At 37.0% G+C, this 25,019-nt stretch overlaps 1 protein-coding gene across 1 annotated transcript; it reads right to left on the bottom strand.

The window, feature by feature from the left end:
* Positions 1–25: 25 nt before the first annotated feature.
* On the bottom strand, positions 26–23,276 carry LOC124266613 (splicing factor 1-like). The gene is given in 15 exon segments (XM_046701407.1): positions 26–1,020; positions 1,229–1,324; positions 2,256–2,508; positions 2,939–3,055; positions 3,518–3,562; positions 3,564–3,591; positions 4,871–4,975; positions 6,124–6,242; positions 12,888–13,040; positions 13,554–13,674; positions 14,988–15,127; positions 15,129–15,141; positions 17,968–18,043; positions 20,779–20,952; positions 23,138–23,276. Coding segments are annotated over 15 exon segments (1,782 nt in total). The 5' UTR covers positions 23,193–23,276; the 3' UTR covers positions 26–733.
* Between the last annotated feature and the right edge of the window lie 1,743 nt (positions 23,277–25,019).

Here is a 25,019-nt window from a genome sequence, read left to right as displayed (position 1 = left end):
AATTGACAATAAACCATACCATTTCATTGATTTAGTTTTTATTTCTTCATTTATTTGTACAAATTCATGGAAGTACTATTATAGCAATACATTGGAAAGTAGTGCTAAATTAATGAAAATAAAAATGTGATCAAAATGAAGTTATTTCTACACAATTAACTGAATGAAATGAAATATTTACATTTGGGTATAGCTATTCACATGGTGGACAAGTCTAATCCATATCCACTACAGGGATGAGAATGTTATGAAATGCAAACCTGGCACAAAAGTGATGTGGAATTATTAGAAGCAATGTCAACAGCACTTGGTGGAAAAAAATTCATTACCTACAATTGATCACATTTCTACAATGCAAACTGGGACTAGCATTTCCTGATCATCGAAGGAGTATGTATGTACAAAGAACACAAACAACTATACAATAAGGGACATAAACCCATCTTCCAACATGTTGCAAAAAACTAATGGCTTTAACAATCACTTATATTCCTTCTTCGAAAGCATTGCACTGAGAGAAGATTCAGATATTCTCTTCAACAGACCACAAAAGATTGTTCTTTTTCTCTACTGTAAGCAGCCTTAACTGTGGGATGTACAGTACCTCTTAACAATCAAGTCTGGATTATTTACATCGTATTTTTAAAACGATGAATTTGTTATAGGATCTACTTGAAAACCTACCGGGATGCAGCATATTTCACTTCCAGTGATTCCATTAATTGTGAAAGCCTTAAGATGAAGGGGGTGGTGGTGGCGGTGGTGGTACCAGCATGGGGTTGACACCACCAAGTTGATTGACATCAAAGCCACCAGGTGGGGGTGGAGGAGGAGGTACAGGGTTGTAACTCTGACTAACTGGTGGTGGTGGTGGAGCTACACCACTGGGCATTGGGGGTTGGACAGGAGGGGGAGGAGCCTGTTGCTGCCATGGCGGCAAATTCGATGGTGGAGGTGGTGCTGTTGTTTGTGTCTGCCAGTGAGCTGTTGTAGATGGTGGTGGTGGCGGAACTGGGCCTGCTGAACATACCAAAATATTATGTTACAAGAAAACCGAACTGGTAGAAGAATTGTTTTCAATCAAAAAGTAGATTTCAACTACATTAATGTTTGGAAAGGCAAAAATATGTCATCTTCATCAGATACAAATTTCAGCAAATCTATCACATGAAAAATGATGCATGATATTACTCCTACTTGGAAAACTAAAGACATTGTAAGGGCAAACCTTGTGAGTACTGCAGCCAGGGTGTGGAGGTATGCTGGTTGTTCGGTGGAGGTGGTGGCGGTTGATTCAGCAGTGAAGGAGGGGAAGGGGGAACGCCTGAAAAAAAATATATAACCACTTATGTGAACAAAATAAATGCAAACAAAACATGCACCCTACAATTCTGGCAAAGGACCATAGTCATGGCAAATAGTGGATTTGAACCTACAATCAGTTGATCTTAGAAGCTGAAGGATTCCTTACAAGTATAATGTATTGTGTTGAGGGATCTTGTCCATAAGACATATGCCACCAACAAGAAGACATGGTCATCAATATCCCCTGTCACAGTGTTCTGTTCCTATTTTATCAAATATTCATTCATCCTACAAATAGCGATACATCAGCTGTTAAATGACTACTGAGAGGATTACTGTTATGTCAGCAAAGAGAAGATCACAGGGCCAGACAGATTTTTCATTTAAGTCTCACTTCGATACGTATCAACACCAATTATACACATTCATAAAATATACAAGTAAAATATATCGAGCCACCCACCATGGAGTTATGAGAGACTACATTGCAGATAAAAAAAACATAGGCAAAAAACGTTTACAACTTTTTAACTCCAACATGACATTCATGTCCTGAAAACACATACCCTACCTATAACGTTTTTTGAGAATATCTGTCCCTATTGGGGATGCTGTGCACTAAGTAAGAAACGCATGACAAGGGCGATAACTCTGTAACAAGTTGTAACACATTTTTTGTTTGGACTTCATCAAGGCATTCATGTACTGAAAACACATACCAAATTTGGTTTCCCTATCTATAACAGTTTTTCAGACAATCTGTCCCCATCATCTCAGACAGACGAATGGAGCTGCATAATAAGCCATCAAGTATCCCATTAAAGTCACAGCTGACAGTTGGTTAGCTATCGAAATATTAACACATTTCAGCTGTTATTGTGATTATCAGAGTTAACCTAGAGTTCCAATCAGTTGTTTCTCATAAGCATTACTAAAACGTTTCAACTTACCCATCGATGTTGTCACTCCAGACTGTGCAGAACTGTTGGGCTGTTGCCATGGTGCTAGCGAAGGAGCTGTGGTGAACTGTTGTGGGGGTGGGACACCAGGGGGTATACCTGTGTTCATCACACCATGCTGTTGCATTTGAGAGGAGTTGCTCACCTGAGGCACGCCTCCACGATGTTGCTGTGGGTTTTGGAAGGCGGGTGGGCCTAAGCTAGGTTTGCTACTAGCATTCTGAGGCCACGGAGGATTGATTGCCTGAAGAAAGAGTTCAAACATGTACCACCTATATTATCTATATATTAACCTTTACATTCTATAACAAGTAAAACACAGTCAGGTATAACTCGCGGGGAATGGCTGTTGCTGTCATTTTTTGCTCACAGATAACTACATTGTTGCTGTGTATTTCTGTACTTGCATTAAATTAGATGAAAAGACATGTCCAAATGATGATCTAAATGTCTCTGCATTTCTCAGACAATTCATCATGAAATACTATCTGCACATGACTGAATAAAAGATCCCAAAATGAGTAATTTCAGTATGTTACTGTTCGTCAATAATTTCTATTTTCAATGTGACAGGATTTAATAAAGCTGAAATCATACAAAATTCTAAAATGCAGGATAGCTTACAGATGGCTTTGTTGCACTGAAATGAAACAAGCTTGGTCAATATGACATACCATAGGATTTGGTGGTGGTTGATTGAAGTTTGAGTGTCTGGGTTGATTGAAAACATGAGCTGGCCTCTCTACTTTAGGTGGAGGACCTTCACCCAACTCAGCCATCAGAGACATATACTGAAACACAACACAAACTACTAGAACATTTTCCACACAATATATCCTGTTATTCTTTCCAGTTTTGGTTCCACAAGACAACCAGCTTACTCATCCTACATCATTATTATAACATAATTATATTTTATAATGAAGGTAATAAATTTGTATTTACACAAAATATATGCATAAAGTGAATATAATTCAAGCAAACTCAAGTGGTCTCTACCATGAAAATCTGGATTAGAATTAGTCTTCAGTAACCCATGCTTGTCATAAGAGGCGACTAATGGGATCGGGTGGTCAGGCTCACTGACTTTGTTGACACAATCTTGTCATCATATCCCAATTGCGTAGATTGATGCTCATGCCCTGGATTGTCTGGTCCAGACTTGATTATTTACAGACCGCCACCATCAAGCTGGAATATTGCTGAGTGCGGCTTTAAACAAACCAACCAACTCTGCAAAACAGTTCTCATACCTCGCTGTCCATTTTTGCTTTATCAGCTTGTGATTGAATAGGGGGTCTGCTGCATTCTGAAACTATCTCCAGGCCTGAAACATATAGTGACTATGCATTAGCATCCAGTAATGGAATAACATGTTTTTCTTGCGAGGGTAGTTTTGATTTAGTTCTCATTACAAATATGCCATAACATTACATAAACATAACATAACATGTCGCAAACAAATGTTAAGAGCAGATGGTTTGGGTTGATTGTGGTGATAGTGATTCAGTATTAAAGAGAAGGCAATGTTGAAATAAAGTAAAAGTGCAATGTTTATTATGTGTCTCCAAATGTAGAAAGTTGAACTTAGGATCACAAACTAAGTGCTCATAAATTATGGCATTATTATATATATTCAACACTGGAAAGCTTCTGAACATTTTTCAGTTCCTGAAATTCATATGAATATTTTGAAATTCATTTGTATATTCAGATAGTAATGTAAAACTAGGTAAACAAGAGTCATCAGAAGATGACAAATCCCCCCCCGGACCTCACAATTTGAAAGAACAAACTTTTTTTTTACACTAAATCCAAATCATTTCCATTGAAATCATGAAAAATATAAACAAAGCCCACCCCTCCTTTTTGAGACTAAGTCCAAATTGGAAATGAAAATGACAAAAATCTGTACACATCAAAAGGCACCACGTTAGGTTCTGTTCGATATATCTGCCAAGTTGTGGTGAAAGATATTGAACAGTTTTCGAGTTGTGCTGTAAAAACGAAGCCCCACCCTTTTGACACTAAGTCCAACAAGTTTCCATTGAAATAAAGAAATATAAAATTGACAAAAATCTGTAAATAGCAAAAGGCACCACTCGCAAGTTTTTTGTTGAAAAATATTGAACGTTTTTTTTTAGTTATGCTCCGGAAACAAAATGATTTACGGATGGAGCGACAGACATGGCGTCGACTATATCCCGGGGGGGGGATAAAAGGGTTTCTTTAAATTAGCCCATTAATAAGTGAAATACTAGTCCCTTAGTGATCATCATCATAATCTGGAAAGTTATATAATTTCAATATAGATATTTTCATTGATATTTGGCATAGACATGTGAATGAAGATCAGCTAACTTCTTTGAGATGTATTTTAGAAGTTGGAGCAGTAAGGAAGGGTAACTATATATGAATAAATAACTTCTTTAATACAGCTCTCACTGTAATAAAGAAGTTGTTCATCCATATATTGTTATCCTTCCTTCCTGAAATCAGCCACTGAGAAATCCCTGCAACATATTCCTGATATATTATTGGGCCTTTTATGCTTCGAGGCCATCTACCCAGCAGAACCCATGAGCAGTATCAGTAAACTGACTTACTTTTTCTCTTTACAATCTTGTGCAATGTGACCTGTGCCCCCACACACTGTACAAATGATTGTGTTTGTGATGATTGTCTGTGCCTGTTGTAGCTGTTTTAATTTCCTGTAATACAAGCAGAAGATTAGTCATTTCATTATCTTGTGGAAAGGAAAAAGCATACAAATGATATAAATTTAGAAATCAGCTATTATATTATCAGGTGTAATCATATCGGAACATCAATCATAATTTAATATGGATGTCTCTCAAATTTAGGAATTTCATGACATGGATATGTAGTTCCAATGATGTCCCATGTTGTTCCTAATATACTACTAATGATTTAGAACTAAATGTGTGTTTAATTTCATTCTATGAATTTTCAATGGGTCACCTAGAGACACAAGCCAGCAGTCCAAAGCCCAGGTCTTGAGCAAGTAAATAGTCAGCTTTCTAACACTATTCAGCTTCACTTTTTCACCACTTTGATTCAGACATTTTGATTTTGACTCATGAAAATCTAACTTAACACAAATGTTCCTTTGAAGGTAATCTCTTTTTAGTGTACATGCTACAGCACTCAGAAACAACATGAAGTATGAAAGTCACACAAAAATAATAGTGCTGCTGTCTTTTGGTAATATGTAGTCTTAGTTCATTTTTGTGATCAGAAGTCAGATATACTGGTTTGATTGCTAAAACATTTGAAGTCTTGATCCTTGTCTGATTACTAGGTGTGTCACGATACATAAGTTTCAAGAATCGATACGTATCACGATACCCATGTCACGATTCAATACGTATCACGATACCTATTTTCGCAGCATTATTGCGTAAATTTAGTTACATTTTGAACATTGACATTTTCATATTTTATAATTGTCCATGAAAAGATCAACATTTTTTATTCTCAGAGATTAAAAAGTTCAAATTCCCATCTTTGTGCATGAAAAATAATCATTTATAACTCTCAATATGTTAAAAAATATGATACAATTACAAAATGTAAATGATACATAAACATATTTATACCAATATTTTCAAAACTAAATATCGATACAGTTTTGAATGTATCAATATATGTATCGTCTTAGAAAAAGTATCGATGTAACCATGTAACCATGTATCATGGCATCCCTTCTTATTACCATGCAGAGAGGTATTGTATTGAAATAAAGTCCTGTTCATGATGAGCTTGGAATAGACTAAACACCTAATATTTCAAGTCATTCTCTCATTATTATAGCCCTCATCCATTTTCATTTACTTACGCCAATCCATCATTCTCCCTCAGCGTTCCATTGAGGAGGGCTAACTCCCTTAGCTGCTGCCTTCTGAGATCATTTTGTCCTTCAGGAACTTCAATGCCTTGTCGTATAATCTCCTTGATCTGGAAATAATCCATATTTACAAGTTCCTCATAAATCTAGGATACTGAGACAGCCCCATAAAGACTGATTCACATTAAGTTCAAATAAGAATATAATTTTTGGAGTAAAATTGATATTTTATACTTATCCTGACTCATGCTCTTTTGCTTGTCTTCTTCTTCTTGCGAACATAGTGGAACACTTGTATCTCCCTAATTGAAGCTCCTTCAATTTAAAATCACTAATTAGTATTCACCACGAGGTTACCTCCTTTCCTGGCAAGCGGGGGAGCGAGAGCCACCTCTACCCATGTGCCTCACTCTCTCCTCATATACTGAGCCCAACATTTTGAATTTACAGGAAATCCAAAGTGTTATTTGGGGAGGATGGGAGGGCTGACCTCATGAGTCAGGATAAGTATAAAATATCAATTTTACTCCAAAAATTACATATTTTTCCTTATCCTGACTCATGCTCTTTTGCTTGTAGCATCCTCTCTACAGACGGAGGTGGGAATATCTAATACTTTGGATTTTTAATAATTAGTGATTTGAACTGTGATGATTGTAATAACCCTATGGGAACTTCATAAAGGCACTGAACTGATGAATTCCTGCTGCTAACTTATCAGCTGCCATATAAAGGTTATTACCATGTACTTATTATGATAAAGTATATATAACATTAATACAATGCTTAAGACTAATAGACTTAAGCTTGTTAATATGCTAGTATAAACTCCTTAGAGTTTGTTAGCTAAAATACTTTAAGATATAACATAGTACTAAGCTTAAGATATGATTAAACTTAAGCTAATTATATAATAGCAAACTCTTTAGAGTTTGTTAGTTAATATACTTATATGATATAGATATAATGCTGAGCTTAAGATATGAATAAGCTTTAGCTACATATATAATAGCAAAAACTCTGTAGAGTTTGTTAGCTAATATATTTTTTTATAATATGAGTATAGTACTGTGCTTAAGCTATAATTAACTTAAGCTACATATATAATAGCCAAACTCTGTAGAGTTTGTTAGCTAATATATTTTTATAATATGAGTATAGTACTGTGCTTAAGCTATAATTAACTTAAGCTACATATATAATAGCCAAACTCTGTAGAGTTTGTTAGCTAATATATATTTATAATATTAGTATAGTACTGAGCTTAAGATATAATTAACTTAAGCTACATATATATAATAGCAAAACTCTGTAGGGTTTTGTTTGGCTAATATATTTTACAATATGAGTATAGTAGTGTGCTTAAGATATAATTAACTTAAGCTACATATATAATAGCAAAACTCCGTAGAGTTTGTTAGCTAATATATTTTACAATATGAGTATAGTATTGTGCTTAAGATATTATTAACTTAAGCTACATATATAATAGCCAAAAACTCTGTAGAGTTTATTAGCTAATATGTTTATAGTGTAACCATAGTACTAAGCTTAAGATAAGATTAGACTTAAGCTAAAAGTATATAGCAAAATAAACTCCTTAGAGTTTATTAACTAATATACTTTTATGTTAAAAACATAGTACTGAGCTTAAGTTATGATGAAACTTAAGCTATATATATATAATAACAAAACTCCATCGAGGTTTGTTAGCTAATACTTTATAATGTAAACATACTGCTTAAGATATGATGAAACTTAAGCTAATTGTATAATAGCGAAAACAACCCTTTAGAGTTTGTTTGCTATGATATAAACCTAGTATTGAGCTTATGAAGGAAAACTTAAGCTACATATATAATAGCAAGAACTCCATAGAGTTTGTTAGCTAATACATGTTATAATGTAACCATAAAGCTTAAAATATGATGAAACTTAAGCTGAAATATATAATAGCAAAACCCTCTTTTAGAGTTTTGATAGCTAATATACCTATATGATATAAACATAGTACTAAGCTTAAGATATGAATAAGCTTAAGTTACATATATAATAGCTAAAACTCTGTAGAGTTTGTTAGCTAATACATGTTATAATATAACCATATTGCTTAGAAATATGATGATACTTATAGCAAAAAAAAAACTCTTTAGAGTTTGTTAGCTAATCTACTTATATGATATAAACATAGTACTAAGCTTAAGATATGAATAAGCTTAAGCTACCTATATAATAGCAAAACTCCTTAGAGTTTGTTAGCCAATATATTTTAATAATATGAGTATAGTACTATGCTTAAGGTATAATTAGCTTAAGTTACCTATATAATAGTAAAACTCCATTAGAGTTTGTTAGCTTAATTAACTTAAGCTATGTATAAAATAGCCAAAAACTCTGTAGAGTTTGTTAGCTAATGCATTTATCATGTAACCATAGTATTACTCTTAAGATATGAATAACTTAAGGTAAATATATATAATAACAAACTCTGTAGAGTTGTTAACTTATATATTGTATGATGTAATAATCATAGTACTGTGATGATAAAAGGAACTTAAGTAAATTATACATAGCATGGAAGCTATTTAGTATTGTTATAAGATAAGTAAAAATCTGTTAGATTGACTTATCTTCTCGAGAGAACTGTCAGCTGTTGTCTGCGAGGACCATGGGATCGAATTGGTGTATACCTGAGGCGTCCTCGGTGGTGATATCTCTCAGATAATGGTTTGCAACCACCATATCAGTTCCAGAAATAACCCTCCATTATTTCAATCACATTTGTGTAGAACAATTGTAGAAGTTAAGCTATAATATCATGAGTATTAAGCTCATGGAGGGCGGAATAGGTCCATCCGCATATGCCGCGTGAGTATGACAGTTCTGATCCAAATGGAGATATAGTACATGAGACTTCACTCTGCGTAAGTTGATGATAGAGGGAAATAATCTGTTGCATTTTTTTTCCTCCTGTTTGGTTTAGGTGGAGATAAATTTACAGTGCTCTTGCTGGCCAACTTGATAGAATCATCGTATCATGGGGTCCAAGTATGTCATCCAGGCGTGTTCATAAACCTCACTTGTGAGGTGTTGGAACACTATATTCATATCCCCAGGTTGGAAGTGAAATTTCGTTTTATTCTCCAAACAGAAGTTTAGTAGGTTTACTAACCATCTAGTTGTGTTAGTAAAACTTGATGAAATTCAGCTGTAGTCTGAAGCGCTGTGGATTTAGATCCACTTGTATCTTCGTCTAGGTAATTAAGCTCGCAGAGTCCTTGGCGATGTAGGTGCACAACCAGGTGTGTCTGTCCTCGTTGAACTTTATGTAAAATCGCCTGACTGCCGATCCCTCGTCTTAACTTGACAGGGGAGGTCTCTAACTGAAGAAGGCAGTCTAATCATGAATGTTCAGGTTAACTGGACTGTAATGAGGCTTGCTTTCGTTCACTGATATATAGTTGTCACTTGTGGCGTAAGTCTTGAACTGTGAATTGAGATGCGACCTCTGTGTAGGTCGTTGTCCCTCGCGGTCCAATCAGAACAAGGCATTTTGATTCTGTATAATACCCAGCGCTGTGATGTCACGGTGTAGCGGGGAAAAACCCACCTTGAATAAATTCTTGTAAATTAGTTGATATTAGCATAAGCGTCGGTCTTCACCGTAGCTTCCGAAGTTATCCGGTGACCACGTGTTTGAGGGTTAATGGTAATCAGCGAAAACCTCCGGTAGCGAAATATCTACGCTCTGTAATTTTATGCTGGGTAGGTTATTTTCCTGGTTGTCGTGAAAGTAATTTCAGTTTTGAATATAATTCCGACTTCCTTATATATAAGGGTATAAACAACTTGCAAGTTGTGAGCTTGTAGACTGTATACATGAATGTATCGTCATAATTGTAGAATTAGCGTTGAACTTGTTGTACATATTTCTTCTCAGAAACTTTGGCGATTAAAGAGTTATACTGGCTGTAACAAGGCTGCTGTTCAATTTCGATATTGAATTGTCTGCAGATATGCGTAATGGTCGCATGTAGATAATCGTATCGTCGTCCGGGATTGTATATTAGCAATTTATCACGGAATAGTTGATTTCTGTGAAGATCTATGAAATGTCGTTGACTAATAATACAGCGGCGTTCTGTGTTATAAATAGCCTGAGCAATTATCTTAGTAGGCTTATAGGCGGCATCTGGCATACAGTTGATAATCAACTTATCGGCGTCTTGAAACGGACTGACGAGTAGCTATATATGGCCGGTGGCTAGTATATGGAAACCTTGGAGGAGACTTCCTCGGTGAGCGCCCGGAGACTTAGCGAAGTTCTCGAAGTATCCCTTCTAGATCTTCTGGGTGAAGTAGACTTGGAGCCACTTAGCCTTAGCGACCATCAGCGAAGGTGTCGAGAATCAAAACCGATTAGTATATATATATATATATAAATATATATATGGCTTGCCGTGAACAGCCTCTGTGTTTAACAGGATGTGGGATCGTGGCGCTTGCCTAAAATAGGGCCGCATGGATCATCTTATCATATTCAGAAGTAGGTTATTCGAAGTCTGGTGATAAGTGTCTAATTGATCGTTCTAGATCTATTTAGGCCAGCGAACATACGTCTCGTCATGGATTCAACAGAACCAATATCACGATTGTAGTTCTTATACTTGATATCGATGATCAACTTGTCTATGGGTTGATCTTCTCGGAGACTTATTGAGGAGCGTTGATAGTTTCGTGAAGCTCTTGTATAGTCCCTCGATGTCCTTCTAGATGATGATGATCTGGATTCAGGTGTCCTTGGCATGCCTTAGCGAAGCTTCCTCTGCGTCGGTCGGGAGACGGCGATATGACCTTCGGCTTCCGTGATGTCTGATGGTCGAGTCCACATCTAGGGATGAAACCTCATAAGGTGATGATCTATCCTGCCTTCGCGAAGTCCTTAGCGAAGGCTGTATCTAGGTTCTTTCGCCGCGAAGGCTGTACATCTAGGTCCTTTCGCCTTCGCGAAGGCCTTAGCGAAGGCTGTACATCTAGGTCGCCGTCAAAGGTGGTCCGTGACTTCCTTCCAGCGAAGGTGACATCGTCCTGGCTGCTACGTTGGCCGGGGGTGCCTCTGGGGTGCTGTCTACGTTGGAGCCTTCGCGAAAAACTCGGACCCTGCTACCGCGCAGATATAGTGGTCCTCCATGATGTTCATAATTTGTGCATCATGTCTTCTGGGATGGTCTGCGGCGAGGTGCGTCGGTGCTTTATCTGCGGTGTTAATGGAGGGTCCACGGAAAATGCGTCCGACATCAGTGTAGAGGCATCAGGCTGCATGGTGATCTCTGCTGATGTCGTTGTAGCTATCACCGTCGTTTCTTGTGGCGTCGTCGGGGATGATGATCAGCTGATCATCGTAGAGGTCCAGGTCATCGGCTGGAACAATCTCGGTTGAGAAAGTCCTAGTAGACTTCGTTGATTTTCCCTCAGAGGTCGGCGCTGCCCTGGGTGTCGCGGCGTCTGCGTTGAGTGTTGGTAATGATGGGACCCTCAGGGCGATCATCGCATATCTGCGTTGGTACATCAGGCTGCATGCTGATCTGAGCCGACATCGGTCAATCTTTGATGTACATCTGGTATGATGACGGCTGATCATCAAACAGGCCCAAACTTCGCGATGGGAGCGGTCGGCTGTTGAGATGTGGTAGAAAAACCCTCTAGTCTTCTGCTGCGGCGATGGGATGTCTGGGGAAGCAGGATGCTTCTTGGAGATGGCGGACTACGTCCACACCTCTCCACCACTCTAGCGGAACACCACCACGGGAGGGAATTGGCCAACAGCAGTAGACTGGCGAGGGTTCCGGTGTATCAGTCATACTAGAGTCTGCATCGCAGCGACCTATCTGCTGTCGTGCCAAGCGCCAAAGTAAATATTAATAAAAGGTAGAATTGGATAAATTAGTACCGCAACTGCAATGTGAATATAATAAACATGGCGCCGTACATCATATTAAAGGCGGATCAGCAGCAGCATAAAAAGCGTAATCTGCAATAGTACAGAATTTTCATCAACGTAATCCACTGGAAACAAACCGCGTCCATTGAATAAACTGTAGAAAAAGCGACTAAATATCAATATATAATCGTTGAAGGATACTAGCTAAACCTCTATAGATGTCTATCACGAGGTAACTAACTAAATATATTTCAAAGGATATAGTGTGTCGGAGACACAGAAGCTCTCTCACGTCCAGCTCACTGGGCGAAGAAGGAGAGAGTGGGGCACATGGGTAGAGGTGGCCCTCGTTCAGCTTGTTGGAAAGGAGGTAACTTCGTGGTGAATACTAATTAGTGATTTTAAATTGAAGGGAGCTTCAATTAGGGAGATACAAGTGTTCCACTATGTTAGCAAGAAGAAGAAGACAAGCAAAAGAGCATGAGTCAGGATAAGGAAAAATAAAATATATTGTCTAAATCCTTATTTGAAGAATATGTACACTCACATAAACTTGATTTGTGGATATATGGGAAGTGTGGCGAAAATCTTTTTTTAAATGCACAATTTCATTTTGTATACACATTGGTTATTTCATTTATTGATTCTGCAAATTGAAAATGCCTAAGATTCCTTGACTTTCAGTTGAATCAGGACATACTTTTCAAGTACATGTAATTGGACTGTGGCAATACCTAAGGTAGAGAGATTTGATGTCTAACTACCTATACCACCTGGTTATTTCATACAGGAAGACAGTAACAGATGCCACTACCTTCTCAACAGCAGTCTGCACATTCTCTGGGTTGTTAGCTGTGACGTACGCATGAAGAGGTTCATCTTCTCCTGGCAGCGGCTGCCCATCTTTCCGGCCAATCTTACCCTCCTTTACAGATCCTTTGCCTCTTATAATGATCTTAGCACCAGTCTGCAAAAGAACAAATCTCTATCATACTGAAAGATTCAATATTGATAAAGTCAAAACACAATACAAACAAGTGTTTGCCACTAATATGGCAATGTCTTCCGTCGCTAAAGAAAAATGAGATATTTATAACATATTTACTACTTTTTATTTTGGGGTCACATACAAGAAATTACTGGTGTCTGCAAAATCACCCAATGTAGGCTGTTGACATGGTTGAAGATAATGGGTGCAATGTTTTATGAGATATCGCGCTTACATAAGTTTGAAAAGTGGTCAAAGTGTCATGGTGACCTTGAACATAATGTCAAGGTCACCCAAATCTACTGGTGTCTGCGTAATCCCCCAATGTAGCCTGTGATCAAATTTGAAGACATTGGGTACAACAGTTCATGAGATATCGCTTTAACAAGAATTGGGACGTATGTAGTCCCCCGTTCCACATTGCGGCTGGGGACTAAAAGTGATAATTAATCACAAGATCAGAATACTGACAGAACTTTTATATCCACTTACATCTTTTTCCAAGTTTTTCAGAGTATTTCCTCTGGGGCCTATCAGTAAACCAACAAAGTTGATATCTGGGTGCTCCTCTTGTGGTATCATCACCTTGTCACTGACCCGCACCACTGGAGGTCTAAAACAATCAATCAATCTCATAAGCTGGCAACACAACAAGCTGTCACAAGCAAAGCAACATTTCTTTGATTCAGGAAAAGACTGACTTGTCATAATAATTACCAGAAAAAGAAACAATTTCCTGCCTGCAGCCATAGAGTTTGAGAAGTTTAAATCACCAGAAAACAACAAAAAGACAAAGTCATCAATATCCCCCGTAATGGCAAAATACTCTTCATGAATATGTATACGAGTTATGATTATGTCAAATGTTTTGGCGTGTATATAGCTAAATGGAGGGAGAGTACTGAAAGGGTTCAAAGTTCTGCTCCAGAAAGGAGCACTACCACCAATTCAGTTGAAGCCAAAATTGTTGCCATGGAAACACCAAAAAAAACATTTTATTCAGAAATCCAAAACTACCAAAAGGCACCAGTTCACCACTAGACCTACCTATGTATGAAATTTCGTGATGAAACAGTGAACAGTTTTTAAGCTCTGCTCCGGAAAAGAGTACTACCACCAATTTTTAGTCTAAGTCAAACTTGTTGCCATGGAAACGCAAAAACTATTTTATTCAGAAACCCAAAAATACCAAAAGGCACCAGTTCACCACCAGATCTATCTATGTGCCAAGTTTGGTGAAGAAACATTGAACGGTTTTAGAGTTGTGCTCCCGAAATTGTACTACCACCAATTTCTAAATCAAACTTGTTGCCATGGGAACGCAACAAGAAGACAATGTCATCAATATCACCCGCAATGGCAAAATACTCTTCATGATTATGTCTACGAGTTATGATTATGTCAAATATTTAGGTGTGTATATAGAAAAGTGGAAGGAGAGTATTGAAAGGTTTTTAAAGTTCTGCTCCAGAAAGCAGCACTATCACCAATTTCAGGCCAAGTCAAACTTGTTGCTATGGAAATGCCAAAAATATTTTATTCAGAATTTCAAAACTACCAAAAGGCACCAGTACACCACCAGGTGTATGTATGTGCCAAGTTTGGTGAAGAAACATTGAACGGTTTTAGAGTTCTGCTCCGGAAAAGAGCACAACCACCAATTTCAGTCTAAGTCAAACTTGTTGCCATGGAAACGCCAAAAATATTTTATTCAGAATTCCAAAACTATCAAAAGGCACCAGTACACCACCAGATCTATCTTTGTGCCAAGTTTGGTGAAGAAATAGTGAACGGTTTTAAAGTTCTGCTCCGGAAAAGAGCACTACCACTAATTTCAGTATTTTATAATTTAACTTCATATAAAATATCTTTCATATAATAGCTGACATGTCGGAAAATCCTACTATCTTGTTTTTGTTCTATTACTTGTAATCTGGTGGTGGTTTGTAGTCTGTATTCAACTGCAGTGCTTCCTGCACCAGTTTATGCCTATCCTCTTCAAGACGTTTTCGTGTCCGGTACTCCCTTGTGTTCAGCCTCTTCCCCTCGTTGTTGTAAATTGGTTCCCGGGGATGGAGATCTGCAGACAACAAATATGTGATAAAAACACAGAAAAGGAACCCAACCACAACTGGCATGACAGACTCCTAGCGGCAGGGTTATTGAGGTAAGATACTATGTGGGGCATGGACAGAAGGGACAGAGGTACAGGGAGGGAGAGAACCCGGGACGAAGAATGCTCACATTACATGCTATGATGTACCCAGATAACAGAAGAAACTAAAATTGACAGGCACAGAAGATCCTCTGCATGGTAACCTGAAGCTCGGCATAACTGTTAGGCATTATATTTAACAAAATTCACTTAATCATGCATGTAAGAAGTTAAGTTGTTATGTTTTAACAAATCTGTAGAAGAAGTAGGAACTTATTTTCATATATTTTAAACATTCACCATTTCAATTCACTGAAATATTCAAATTAAAAAAAAAATAATAATAATAGATCCTCTATAACATTTAAAAGAAACTCTTTTTATGATCTGACGGTTTCATGAACTGAATGAAAGAATGAAAGAATGAGTTACAGAGCTGTACAGTCTCCTACATGTAAATAGTTCAATCATTAACTAGAAGGACAAAGAGTACCTCTGTTGAGAGCTAACTGAATGATGTCCTTCCTACCTAACTGCCTGTCAAAGACTATTCAGACTTGAAAAATGTTTTGTCAAATATAACAACTGGAATCTTAATTACATAAGTTGGCAACAGAAAGTGCAGGAAAGGACAGTAGGGGATTATTCACTTTTTCTCCAAGTACAAATGTTATTACTTACCAAAAACTACATAGATATATTTTAATACAATTGTGCAGGAAGCCAATAACACATAGCCATGTTGGACTCTGAGAACAAGGAAGTTGATTTATATTCAGTGTCAATATTTTCTATTAGTTTAATGTAGTTAAGTGCTTCATGCAAATTGATACTTGGAGAAAAATAATTACAAATACAGAAAGGTGAAATATCAAAGTGCACTGGGAAGAGAACATGCACTCTACACCCACAGAGCTTGGCAGTAACTTTGGTCTGTCATGCACCAGTGAGGATGGGACTAACAGAAAATCAGAGCTGACAATACTATCAAACATGTGCATTTTGATAAATAATTCTGTTAATTTGCTGTCAAAGTGACTGTTGTCAAGAGAAAGGCAATTAAGACTTGAAAGCAGGCAACTATATTATGACTTCCTCTGTCGCTGGAAAAGATCTTGAGTCATTTATCAAGAGAGTATAATCATTATTTCACAAATCTAATTTCAATTATCACTCATGCATGGTTGTTTTAAAAGAAAAGTCAATTATCAATGGGAGAAAAATTCAGATTAGTTACAAATGCTATAGAATAGCAATAATGGTCAGGTGCGAGATGTTCACATCATTTGACTCCACAGTGAGAGCCCTAAAGGTTTGGATAACAAATTTTACATTACTAATTTCATGGACAAGTCAGTTCTGATTATACTTATGTCAAGTCAGCAACTTTCAAGCTGGCTAAGGAATCCTCAAATTTCTTTCAATTTTGGTCATGATTTTAAAACTTGACTTGTTAATAAATAGTCTCAATGAGTCAGAATGATAGCATAAGTACAACTTTACTTCAAAGAATATTTTAGCCAACATATCAATACAAGAACATGCAAACAAATATGACATATTGATATTGTGGAAGAAGATCTTCTAGTATTTACTTCTAATGCAAGTCTTTTAGATTTATTCTACATGCAGTTTGTGTGTAGCATTGGTTGTAGCAATAATTTCTGTGAAATCTCCCATTACTGTATCTTGCATTGTTCTGATAATATCCAACATTTTATGTTCTTTAAAAGAGTAACCAAATCATACTGACATAGATACATGGTAGATAATGGATTATCAAATTAAGTTCTGCTTAGTTGCGATGCAATTTGAGGTTAGACTCATTTACAAATTCTTAATGAAGAAAGGGTTATATAAATTGCAGGTTCTGTTAAAACATTAAATGCACAAGAGTAGTAGATACAACCATTACCAGTTGCGATGGTCCCACCTCGTTGAAGTGTTTCATTGGCACAAACACGCACATAACTGATCCTTCATTGCTTGTCAAGCTCACTTGCTTGTTTCAACTCTTAATTCTTTGATGAAATTCACTTTCCAAATTACAAATGACACAGAATTTGTTTCATGAGCTTAGGCGGTATATTTGATGAAATAAAGCTGGAACTGACTAAGAATAATGAATAAAAGCCATCATTCCTTCAACTAAAACAAGGCTAGTTAAAAAGGTCCCTTTGAATGAAACAGAGTTAAAACATAACAATAACAAGTTTGCCCAAAATAACCATTGAATACTAATGAATGATAGTGAACTACCGTGCAGATGTTTCGTGAAGAATATCTCATGTAACTTGTGTTTTGACAAAGCTTTGCCATTTCATTTGGTTCTACCAGATCATAATTTCCCATTCCGTTCCCACACTTCAGTACTTCAATGAAGGGAGAAGCTACATCATACATCAAATGACAATATCATTTTCTGTGCTTATCAAGTAATGAATACTACTGACTTTGTTTAATCTTTCCAAACATCACAAATACCTAAAGCTGAAAATTTGGTTATTACTAGGTAATCTGGAAAAATAGTCAAATACATTTCAGGTGTAACAAGTCACATTTTAACAAAATGAAGAAAAGAAAGACTGAATTATGAATATCAGTAAAATAAAAGGAAATATTAGCCAATAGAAACGTAACGAGAGACAATCTAAGAATTATTCTAGCAATGTTTGTGCCAATCTCCCATGCTCAGGCAGCTGCTGTTGACAAAATCAGATGACATTTAGGATTAACCCTCCGGCGTCAAACCTTTGTTCTGGATTAGGTGGAATGCCAAGGTCCCCAGTGCGCAGCTTACGACTTATTTCTTCAATCTGTAGGTGCACTGTAATACAAGTGGTTAAAGTAGCAGCATTTGGTCATTAACACATACAAAAGTAACTGTTAAGAACCATTCTGGACTGTCCTTGCAAGACTTTGTTTATTTGGGATTGAATTTTGAATTTTTCATCACAGATTCTAAAAGAAAGTTCCAAATGATTTTTATCGAAAGTGACAAAAAGATAATGTTTCATAGTCAGTTTCAGCAGCATTTTACAATGTTTACCAAAACAGGGAATGTACTGAAACTAGCTTCAAAATCACAGTTTTCCTACATACTCCGTAAAAAGAGGTTAAAGAACACCACATTCTTTCATAGTACAACACTTAATGTAATGACAGATTAAATGCAGCAACATTAAAGAATTGACGGTTCTTAAATTCTTTTGAGTATGTTGCGTAGTGTATTTAAATGTCTACTTTAACAATGCTTCAGCCACTTTGTAGCATTTAGGATAGATTGGGTATTTAAAAGAGTGAGTGAATGAGGTTTTATGCTGCTTTTAGCAATATTCCAGCAATGTCACGGTGGAGGACATCAGATATGGGCTGCAAACCAAGGTCTTCCCAGGCGTGATGAGCGAATGCTTTAACCACTAGGCTACTCCTATGCCCCTATGCACACAAGAATGAGTGAGTAAGTTCAGTTTTACGCCGCTTTCAGCAATATTCCAGCAATATCACAGCTGGGGACACCAGAAATGGGTCTCACACATTGTACCCATGTGGGGATTCAAATCCGGGTCTTCGGCGTGACATGGAAATGCTTTAACCACTAGGCTACCCCACCGCCCCTATTTACACAAGAAAACACTATAAGAGTTCATGCTGATGTACTGTAGATCTATGCGGTAGGTACTACTTTTTCAATAGGGCCTCAAAATTGACAAAAGTATAAGCAAGAATTACAACTGCTTCACATTTGAGTTGCTTCCCTTTGGTTCAGGTTGCACCATGGAGGAAAATGGCCAACTTTCGCATTTTCAGCAATACTTTATTCCTTTCTGCAACACTGATTTAACCATAAACAGGGCTAGAGGTATTAATATTGCAAAGGTGTTGAGAACTATACAATGCAATATCAGTGGAATGGCCCTAAAGAAAAGATTTGCTGACACTGAAATTTTTGTTTTGTTAAGAACATGCCGAGAGGTAGTTACTAAACCTAACAGAACTGCCATAAATAGTAAAAATAAACTGTGGTATCAAATTCGTCTGATTTGCTATATTTTCACCAATCATGTTGAGGTTCTTCAAACATTAGCTTGTTAAAAGAAATGCCTGGCATTGACAAAAGATTGTGACAGATAAAGTCACAATTGATCTCGTTGAGATATCTTACACTTACAATGTCTTAAATAAAACGATAAAAGTTAACACTGCAGTAGGACCTACTTTCATGATGAAGACTAATTCCATGCCTAATCATGAAACATGGGTGACAAGTCCAGAATGGTGATACTGAAATTTACACCAAATTATTTAGAATCTTGCAATAGCGGAGCCTGAAAATTAAATAATTATTTTCAGGTAGCCTTACCTTTCCTTCTGAAATATTTGGTCAATGAATTGCAAACACTATGAATATTGTATGGGAGTATTTTTGTGAAAACATGATGATACTATATTATCCTGTGGGCAAAAAAGGTATTTAGCCATCATGAAGTCCAGCAAGATTGTCATGTACATGAATAAATAACAATGGTGGGTAAAAATAATTTCAGCACAAAAGATAATACAGATATTTTTTCAATTTAGTTTGGTGTTTTGTAATTGTGAATAGTACATTGACATAAATATGCGATGGTGAGTTTATCATTGCTATCATCAAACTCACTTCTTATATTTTGGACATGTTGAAATAAATTATATTTTATCAAACATTGAAAATAAATGATGCCAAAGACAAACTAATTATAAAGCCTATACACATATCTTCGACCTTTCTCTCAGAAACATTGTGCAGATGAACCCTAATATCTGAAGTACATTACAATTTACAGTGATCAAAAGATGTTCCAATCTGTTCTGACCCATGAAGATGTGGGTTAGAATTGGTTTTCAGAAACTCATGCTTGTCACAAGAGGCAACTAACAGGATCGGGTGGTCAGACTGACTGACTTGGTTGACTCATGTCATTGTATCCAATAGCGTATGTTGTTGATCACTGGATTGTCTGGTCCATGGTTAAACAACAAACCAATCCAATCCGTTCCTAAAATCACACAGGTTCACAAGCCGAAAATTGTCACAATCTTTTTCGGTAGATTTTAATGTGAATTTAAGGTCTAATACTAGCAAATGATACTAGTCTCACTGTTCTGTACTAATGGTTGAAGTCAGTCTGATAGTCCTTAATAGACATGCTAGAAGAGTACATGAAAATACACAACACACAATAAAGCTTAGTTAAATCCAGAGCATATCATTCATCAAGCATCGAAATGTGTTCATGTAACCACAATATAATATTTGCTTAAACTCATTTCACTATCATCATGATCATAGACAACATGACAAAACAAAGACAATCTCATGTCGATTGCCATTCATTCACACAGTACAAAAAACAAAAATAAGTTATTCAAGCACTGTCTCTCAATATCTTCATTGTTACCAAACCAGCTTTTGTATCTGAAATTTAAACTCTGTTCGCATTAAAGTACATTTCTATCAAGATAAACTTTGTAGTAACTGAAGATTGTCCATAATTGAAAGTGTTTTGATCGAATTCTTACCCAAGTACTGTCGTTCTTGCTCAGCTGTGAGATCAGGTGGAATGTACGTTGGCATTCCTGGAATAACAGTCTTGTCATCAAACTCAGTATTCCATCGACTTCGCCTCTTTTTCTTCCTATCTTCTGCCTTGCTAGCACTGTTGCCCACATTTGGATTGCTTCCTGCACCCCAACCTAAGAGAAAAAGGCTAACGCAATGAATTGACTTCAGGACTAATTATGTTACATATCTCACTGGTCCAAAGTGAGATGGAGACTAGTTGGATATGAACAATGGTGTCTACCCCAGCTGAAGTCTGATAAAAAAGTTCTGACCACACATTGTTAGCAATCTATCTCCTCTTATTGTGATTCTGTGTATATCAAATGACCTAATAAAAACAACAACTCTATGAAAACGTGGCCCATCTTCTCACATTTCTACAGCTTAACAACAGCATCATCTACAAGATATGATCTGCAAAATTCTTTTGATTTAGGGATTTGAGTCTGATGATATTTGTCAACACTCAAACCACAAACCCAAACGATATTTGGTCTTTGGGTCAAACAGACAGTGTGTGTGAGGATAGGGTCGGTCGGGTTACCGGAAACGGACATATTTTTGGGGGGGCCCCTAGAAATAATGTCCTTTTTACAACCATGTTACACTGAATCCATATCGATTGTGACAATATTATTATGGACAGCTTCAGAAGAGTAACTGTCCATGATTACTATAACCTCGCGTAATCAATATTCGCGCACCTAACACGTTTCGGCACGGTATGCGGAATTAACAAGGTACATGAAAATCAACAATTATACAAACCTTCATCAATATAAAATGTTATAACATAAGTTTCAGCCTTTGACACATCGCTATCGTAGCGGGACGAAGCTATCATCCACACTACAGTATCTAGGTCAGTTGCGCGCAACGTCATCAATATTCGTGAAAGCTAAAAACCGGACAAACAGTATTGTGAATAGTTTACGCCAAAAGCTGATACCGATGTAATATTGAAGTTCATGTCTCACGTTTACTGATAAGAGGGTTTTTGTCAGGAAATGTTCAGAATTTGTCTAATTTTGTCTATTTTTATAAAAAAGACGCACTTAAACAAGAACAAATTAGAGTAATCTTGAATGAAAATTTAAAACATATTCAACATCACTTTGGAGACTTTTACTGAATAAACACAAGTATATTTTCATAATTCATTAATTTAAACTATTTGATTTGATCATATAAAGTCATTATAATTGCTTTTACTTAGTAACTTTTCATGAAAATGTGTTGTAAAGTTATAAGGATTGTGTCTGAAATGGGCTTCCATAATTATTTTTCCCGGGCAACACCCCACCTTCTAGGGTCATGACCTTTCAGCGTTACCATTCACCAATGCAGACGACCGGTAGATCGGTGCTGTCATGAATGAAAACTATTTTTAGGGCTCATTTTCGTCTCGATGTTTTCGCATTAGTGCAGAAGCATAAAAATAGGTTGGCTAGAAAACTTTGGATAAAAAACTCTCCTTTGAAGCTTGTGATTTCCAAATCGTGACAGCAGGAAAACGAAGACCACTTCTTGTTTACAAACACGAAATTTGACATCACAACTTTGTATGTAGCGACCGCGTAAACCCGGAAATGATAGGTGCACGAAAATAGATGTCCGCAAATTTACATTACGCCAGGATAATATTCTCCAAAACAATGTCATGAAGGGAATTTATAAATATATTGCCGTTCTTTCATATTGGGAATATGGATTTCAAAATTTCACACAGAGAAGACCCTGTACAAGTGAGACAAACAATGTCCTGTGTGACATTCTTGTTATGACAGCACATATCATTGGTTTCATTTGGAAGCGTCCTTAGATCAAAGAAATTTTTTATTATGGTGTAGCCAAAGGCAAGGCATTCAACGTTTTGATTTCTGTGATGGCATGATGACTTTGGTTTGTTGTTTTACGCCACACTCAGCAATATTCCAGCTATATGGCAGGGGTCTGTAAATAATTAAGTCTGGACCAGACAATGTGATCAACAACATGAGCATGACATGTGTGATGACCAATATTCTCACACAGATCTTCACGAGTAGTCGGGTAGTCCACCAAGTTAGCGAGTCTGACCACCGCATGATGGAAAAAAGGTCAACATCTACATTGCTTAATGAATCAAATGATTGTGAATAATACATGAAAGAATGTGGTGAGATCACCTGGACAAGAATCAGATTCTTGACAAGGTTCCAATTGGCCCACTGGCACAGTTTCTACACTACACACATCTACTGGGCCCAGATTCTCGAACAGTCGTTTTTTAATGTCAACAGCCTCATATCAAAGTAGGTTTAGTAAATTGTTTACCAGAGACATTGTCTCCCCCTTCGAAAGGTCTTTTCAAAGGATTCGGTGTAAACATTGTCGACGTGATTCACTATGCAGGAAAAATACCACACAGCGGCAAAACGTTCTCCACGAGTTACACAATGGCCGCCGGAAGTTGCCTGCTAGATATGCCTCGTTATGAGTTATAACTGCTATGAGCTGTTTCCGAAAAGTCAACAAAAACATTTTCGCCCTTGCTAATGAGTATTTCGATTTTCGACCGAAAAATAAGAAACTTAAAACTTTTTAGCCACATGCAAATTCACACTGCATGTGAGGATTAGAAAATTAGTTTAGAATCCTTATAAAAATCTAAACATGAGTTTTAGTTCCCATAATTGGGAACAGGTCAAAAGGGCCAAAGGACAAAAGGGCTAAAACTGGACAAGTCAAAAGGGCCAAAGAAAAGTCAAAAGGGCCATAGATTAGCGTCCATGTTACGTTGATTTTTTTGTTATTTGAGTGTAACAGCTTTGGGCATGCATTTTAAGAATAATCTGAACGTCTTTTTGATCCTCAGAAATGTTTATGGTATTCCTTGCAACGTCTTTGTGTTGGACGTTGTGGTCGAGGGTTTGTGCAATGGGAAGTATGAAAATCAATGCCGTACGTCGAACCTAAAACGATTGTAAAACGATAACCAAATATTTACGACAAAATACATCAAGAACACATATATAATATGAATTGTCCATTTGTTTTTTTGTTTTTTATTACTGTGAAAAACCTATTACTGCTTCATAAGCGTTCGTTTGGCATCGAAACAGAAAGAATGTTTGTAGGACGTAACATAGTTTTTGCAACAAGACGAAGTCTTTTATGTGCATGTATACTACCCATGAAAACTTTAGACTCACTAGTGTAAATGTAGCCACTTACTTCAGTCAACTGATCCAAACTAGATTTTGCAAAATATTCCACACTGTTAAGGGACCGTTAGAAATTTATGGCAAAGGTGTGTGTGTGTGATGATTTTTATGCAGAAGCATGTACAATGTGAATGATCCCCCCCTAAATTTACGTACAATGTAAGTGACCCCCTTTGCATATCATATACAAAATCAATGACCTCCCTTCCCCCTTCCCATAATTTTAGCATAATTTTTTGGATGTATTGTAAAACAAATTCGTAAAGTTGAAATGATTATTGTCATGAGTGCAATAGATGATGAAACTCAGTGAAAACTGACGAATTCTTAACAAAACTTTTCACCAGACGCATATACGTGAAAAAAAGAAAGAAGCAAATTTGATATTGCATCTTAGCCAGAACAAAAAGTGTCAGCATATAATGAGTCACCGTATACGTACGTAGGTCCTAAAGAGTTTCCGTATCCATTGTTTGGGTAGAGTTTGAACAAACAAAACTGTGGAGTATTCCATTACAGTCCTTGATTTCGTAAGTTCCCAAATGGTTGGAGCAACATTTCCATTCGAGTGGATTCGTTTGTTTTGATAGATGAAGGGAGCACAATGATACATGTTTATATGTATACCAAGGGCGGATCCAGAATCTTGGAGAAGGGGGATACACATAGATCATGAAGCCCAAAGTTAGGGGGGAAATGCTCCTCAGGGAATATTTTTCGGGGAAAGGGTGTGGGGGGTGCGCACCGGCGCAAAACACACACACACACACGCGCACCCACGCACGCACGCACGCGCGCGCGATCCGCCCCTGCATACTTTAACACAAATATTAATCTAGTAGTTTGCTCGGCCTTGTAACCATTCAAAGGTTTCAACTACTTTTCATCAGACAAATATGCAAGTTCAAAATATATACTTGAACCCAAACAACCATTATTGGCATGAGTATATGTTTTGCAATCTGAAGTGAACAAATCTGGAATAATGCTCT

This window comes from Haliotis rubra, unplaced genomic scaffold (assembly GCF_003918875.1).
Source record: "Haliotis rubra isolate DU_JTF1 unplaced genomic scaffold, ASM391887v1 Scf1269, whole genome shotgun sequence".
NCBI lineage: Eukaryota > Metazoa > Mollusca > Gastropoda > Lepetellida > Haliotidae > Haliotis > Haliotis rubra.
The sequence above is the reverse complement of the archived record's forward strand: the minus strand, read 5'-3'. Positions and strand labels throughout refer to the sequence as shown.